We start from the raw sequence: 5,510 nt of genomic DNA on the forward strand, positions 1-5,510 counted from the left end.
GTATTGCTTGTCGAGGATTGCCTTCCACACGACGGTGGCCCTATATATCCGACGCTTCCTTGTTCTCAACCGAGAATGAGTTGATCATCTTCTCGAGGGAGGCGTCCACGGCTGCCAATAACGGCGCTGCATTCCTCCCGGCCTTGGCCTTCTTGTTGCCATTGGGGCGCCCGGTGGAGGCGCCGGCTGGATCGACCGGCCCATCTTCCCCGTCCTTCAATAGAGTGTGGAGGAGGTCGTCCCATTTCTTGCAACCTTGGAGCTTGTTGTAGCAATGCATGAAGGGGAAGTCTTTGTCCTCGTGTTGGTGCTTGTACATGTCAAGAGCTTGGAGCATCTAGCAATATGTAAGAATAAGGATCATCTATTGATATGTAAGAAGATAGTTCATCAATTCATATGTAACAACAAGGATCATCAATTCATATGTAAGAAGATAGTTCATCAATTCATATGTAACAATTAGGATCATCAATTCATATGTAAGAAGATAGGCGTAGATCATACCCAATCCACCATCGTCTTGCCGCTCTCCTTCTGTGCCTTGATCTTCTCATATTAGCCATGGAACTTGCTACACGACCCCTTGATCAAGTTCCAACGGTGAGAGAGGGCGCCCTCGTTCCGGTTCATCTCTATGGTGGCGTAATCACCATAGTTCTTCTTCTCGTTGAAGCAATCGAGAATGCGCTTGTAGTACTTGCCCCCGGTTTGGTTTGCGCCGATGATGGGGAAAAAGCTCACTTTCTTCCACACCTCGATGAGGCATTCATCCTCCATGGACCTCCACCTCGGACCATGAGTACCAGCGGAACCCTGCGCGTCCTCCTCACGCTCGCGCCGGTCTCGGCGTCGATTAGCTCTTCCTGGACTTCCTCCTCACGTTCGTCCTCCTCGGCCTCTTCTTCGTACTCGTCGACCGGCGGTTCGTAGGCATGGCCGCGGATGATGTCGTTCAGGATCTCCTCCTCGCTGGCAATCTACGCATAAAGTTACAAACTTTCAGTCGCCACCGGTGTATACGATGCACATAACACATAAAAAGTAAGGAAACGCACCTCGTCCTGGCCCACGGACACGCCGGACGCGCTGCCGAACACCTGGTGGGTGTGCCTACCGTCATCGGGGAAGAGGTGGTAGGGAAGGCCGGTGCCGTCCGTCACGTGGCCCTAGACCTAAGTGCGGCGCATGTCAGACGAATCGTTCAGGTCGGGGAAGCGGAAGGCGCCGCTGCCCCGAGCCATTGAATCTTGCGAGAACGGCGCGTTGTTGTCGACGATCATGCCGCTGCCCCCGAACTTGGGGGAGTAGCGGGTGCGACCATCCATCTGCGACAGCCGCATCTGCGAGATCGACGGCGCGTCCACGGTGTACCCCGCGTAGTAACCCGGCGACGACGGGGAGCTCCAGATGCTGTTTTGGCCGCCGCCCAAGCTCAGGCAGGCTTCCGCAGAGGCCGTCGCTTTCTTTCCGTCGATGGTGGCGATGCGGCGCCTCCTGCGGTCGGCCGTCATGATGGAGCGGCGTTCCATCTCCTTCTCCCAATCCTCCTGCGACATGGTCGCCGGCTTGTCCTTCGGCGCGATGGTGCGCGTCTTCAGCGGCGCTTTCGACAACGCCTTCGTCGGCGGCTTCGCTGGCTTTCTCTTCGGTGCCATGGCGCGGTGGCGAGGGTTTTTCGGGTTGAAGGATGGATGGGAGATGGAGCAACTGGCGGGAGAAATGAGCGGCGGAGGAGACGGGGTTTTGGGGGAGAAGATGTATATTTCCTCGACGTGTGGCTGATAGGCGGCTCTCACGCCCAAATTTTTTAGCCTCGAGAGGCGCCGGCGGCCCCGATTCTCGCCCTTAGCGAAGAGGTCGGCACGGGATTGCTATCGAAGTTGTTATCGGGAGCGCCGGTGAAGATGCTCTCAACGCTTCTCTACACCGGAGTTTCTCTCCACCGAAATCCCAAAACCGGGTGCTTCATCCGCTTAAGCCAAAAAAAAAAAAACTCCAAATCAGCCCCGAAAGGGAGGAGCTAGACCTCTAGAGATTACTGTGCAAGATTCAGCGCATGGTGACTGGCTACCTAGAAGAACACGCACTGACTAGCACATGAGACCACACTAGCTCGTACCTCCCCCATGGTCTACCAGCTCAGCTCCGTCAACGGGGTACTCAACGTCTAAACCTACTGAGCCTTTGCATCGCATGTCGATCCATCATTTGTCTCGATCAAACTTATCCTCATCCTTCAAAAGGTAAGAGCATCTTTAGTCGCGTCCTTCAAAACACCTTCCAAATAACGTTAGTTCAAGCGAGCGTTTGGGGATGTGTTTTGTTTGTGCAGCGTTTGAGTGATATCGTTCCTTAAACGCTGCTCCAAACTTTTTTTAACATTAATTTTTTTATTTCAACAGAGAGAAAAACATTCCATAAACTAATACATAATTCGGAACATGATTTACACAAACTAAGACATAGTTTGGAATATGGTATCCACAAACTAAGACATAGTTTGGAACATGGTATCCACAAACTAATACATAGTTTGAACCATGGTTGACACACATTAAAACATTGGAAAATAAAGAAAGCCAACAGTGTTGATTTCATATGTTCGCTGTCAAGAAAGAACACTCTCGGGCACACTCAATCACCCAAACTGGAAAATCCAGTTGGCATTGATAATCCTGTTATTCTCACCAAGATAGGACATACAGAAACCACCACTCTTGGCTTCAATTGGCTCGTGGCACTTTCGCCGCGAAGAAACAACACTTAGTCATCGTCCTCCTCGGCGCTGTCGCCGTGGTAGTGTCGGCGGCAGCGCGTCTCGTCGAACACCTTGACGGTCATATCCCCCTCGCCAAGGTAGGAGCACGTGAGCACGCAGCCGGCTTCGAGGTCGTCGAAGCGCACAAACTTCTCCCAGCCGGTGTGGAGGTACATCTTGCCGCGCATGTCGAAGATCACGTCCCCAATCCACCGGCAGCAGTCACAGGCAGCCTCCCGCAGAAGCAGCGAGGCCGGCTCATTGCCGGCGACGAAGTCGGCGTAATTGTCCGGTAGCCTCTCGATGCCGAGTGGGTCGCCCTTGAGGACGACGACGAACTCAAACAACACTTCCCGCTCCTCCTCCTGCAGGTCCGACAATGAAGACGACGGCGTCGCAGGCGACGGCGAGCGTGCAGCTCTGCCGCGGCCACCACCACGGCCTCCGCCTCTACCAGCCTTGGCGTCGACTCTTGAGATGGTGGCGGCTACGGTTGGGGAGAGATGCGCTAGGGTTTGTGTGCGAGGGATCAGAGAGCGACCCTTTTATAGGCCGTAGGGAGGCGGGGGAGCGGTGGCGCTCATTAACGCCGGCACGCAGAGCTAGGCGCGAGGAGCCGCTTCGCTACGTCTCTGCGGGAACTGCACCGTCGATGCGCATCAATAAGTTCCGTAGCGAGGTAGGCGACAGTTACGTTAAACTTCAATGTGCTGCTGACGCGTCGATCCCGCCACTCCTCGCCTCACTTTTCGTTGTGTTCGGCGAGCCCGGAGCGCCCCTGTGTAGCGGGGAAGGGCTCGGGGCGCCGAACACCGTATCGGCCCGCGCCGGATAAAAAGAGGCTTTGTGACACGCGACTGGAAACGTTTTTTTTGTCTAGCACGTCCTAAATCCCTTTGTGGGACGCGGCTGGAGATGCCCTAACATGAAGGTGCGCGCACTCCAAGTGCTGCGAGACAGGCCGGTACGCTATATTGTAATATCAATATACTAGCGTTTGTCTACTCTAGTCTTGGGTGAATGAAGGAATCGGCCACCGTACCATGGGAGGATCGAACATCGAATGCGTGTACTGAGAGCATCTTCAGCCGTTAGCGCTTCCCACGGTCAAATTCGGTGCTAAATAGCGTCGAATTGGACGAAAGTTTAGATCGGGGAGCGCCAAAGTTCCAGCCGTCTTCCCGGTAGACACATGGTGTTCGAATTTGACCAATTTCGCCAACATTTGGCTTACTTTTACAAATAAACATTACAGTTCAACAAAATAAGACAAGTTTTGAAACAAATAAAATGGAAACTAGTTGGTGTTGCCTCGAAACGTTCATATGTGCTCCACCAGATCATCCTGCAGCTGTTGATGCATTGTGGAGTCTCGAATGTCCTGGCGCATAGCGATGAACACAGCCTACGATGCCGGCACCTGGTGGTTAGGCTGTGCAAGAGGACCGTCTCTGTCATATGGTGCAACTTGCTCGCTCGGAGGAACCGGATACTTCCGCTCATTCTCGTTAATCATGTTGTGTAAGCACACCCAATAGTTCATCACCTCCCACATCTCATCTTTGGACCAAGTCAAAGCGGGGAACTGGACTACAGCAAATCTCTGCTGGAGGACACCAAATGCACGCTCGGCATCCTTTCGGCAACCTTCTTGTTCCTTGACATACTGCTGCTCCTTCGGGAGGGCGGGGCTTGAGATAGTCTTCACAAATGTTACCCACTTTGGATAGATACCGTCTGCAAGATAGTATCCCTTGTTATACTGTCGGCCATTGATCACAAAGTTAACCGGAGGAGTATGACCCTCAACAAGCTTGTAGAAGATCGGCGAGCACTGCAAGACGTTGATATCGTTGATGGATCCCGGCATACCAAAGAAGGAGTGTCAAATCTAGAGATCATAGGTAGTCACTGCCTCAAGTATCACAGTGCAGCCTTTTTGTGACCCTTGTACATTTCCTGGCAGGCAAATGGACAATTCTTCCATTTCTAATGCATGCAGTCAATGTTTCCAAGCATCCCTGGAAATTCTCGAGCTTCATTGACAGCGAGGATCTTAACAGTGTCTTCGACAGTGGGTGATCTCAAGTAGATGTCCCCGAACAGTGCTATCACCGCCCTGTAGAACCGGTAGAAACAATTAAGGACGGTGGACTCCGCCATCCTAAGATAGTCATCAGTAGAATCACCAGGAGCTCCATATGCCAGCATCCGCATAGCCACCGTGCACTTTTGAATGACGGAAAACCCTGCCATGCCGGTGCAATCCAACTTGCGTCTGAAATAGGAGTCGTACTCTCGAAGGGCATACACAATTTTCAGGAAGAGATTCCGACCCATCCTGAAACGATGCCTAAAAACAGTCTCATCATGCAATGGATCGTCGACGATGTAGTCGACGTAGAGCATGCAGTAGCCCTCCATTCGCTGCATCAGCTTGCACTTCCGGCGACCTGGTGCCGACCCACCACGGCGACCAATGGCTGACTCGGCGTACAAGCCGGACCGGCAAGCTAGGATCAGCATGTGCTCCTCGTCTTGGGCGGCGGCTGCCATTTCTTCTTCAAAAATCTCGGCGAACATCTGCTCCTCCTCCTCCTCGTCGGAGTCCATGTGTGGCCAGGCAATTGGACGAACACCTGTCGGGCGTGTAGACGAGGCGCGACGCGATGGAGCTTTTGGAGTGCGGAAAATACGCAGAGGGCAGGACGAGCGACGGAATATAGGCTGCTGGGTGGAGGAACGACGG

General features: G+C 53.2%; 1 protein-coding gene across 1 annotated transcript; it reads right to left on the reverse strand.

Annotated features, from left to right (window-relative positions):
• Nucleotides 1-2,641: 2,641 nt before the first annotated feature.
• Nucleotides 2,642-5,185, reverse strand: LOC127310458 (uncharacterized). The gene is made up of 3 exons (XM_051341135.1): nucleotides 4,835-5,185; nucleotides 2,833-3,126; nucleotides 2,642-2,650 (listed from the first exon to the last, which is right to left on the reverse strand). Exons 1-3 carry the CDS (start codon nucleotides 5,183-5,185, stop codon nucleotides 2,642-2,644), a joined length of 654 nt encoding a protein of 217 aa, XP_051197095.1.
• Between the last annotated feature and the right edge of the window lie 325 nt (nucleotides 5,186-5,510).

The sequence above is a fragment of the Lolium perenne genome, chromosome 6 (genome assembly GCF_019359855.2).
Source record: "Lolium perenne isolate Kyuss_39 chromosome 6, Kyuss_2.0, whole genome shotgun sequence".
Taxonomy (NCBI): domain Eukaryota; kingdom Viridiplantae; phylum Streptophyta; class Magnoliopsida; order Poales; family Poaceae; genus Lolium; species Lolium perenne.

Excerpts from the sequence above, each read along its gene's own strand:
- LOC127310458 (XM_051341135.1), bottom strand. The coding sequence starts at position 5,185 with ATGGAGGGCTACTGCATGCTCTACGTCGACTACATCGTCGACGATCCA. Across the intron at positions 3,127-4,834 it reads TCTACTTGAGATCACCCACT|GAGGAGGAGCGGGAAGTGTT; the intron begins GTCGAAGACACT and ends TCGGACCTGCAG.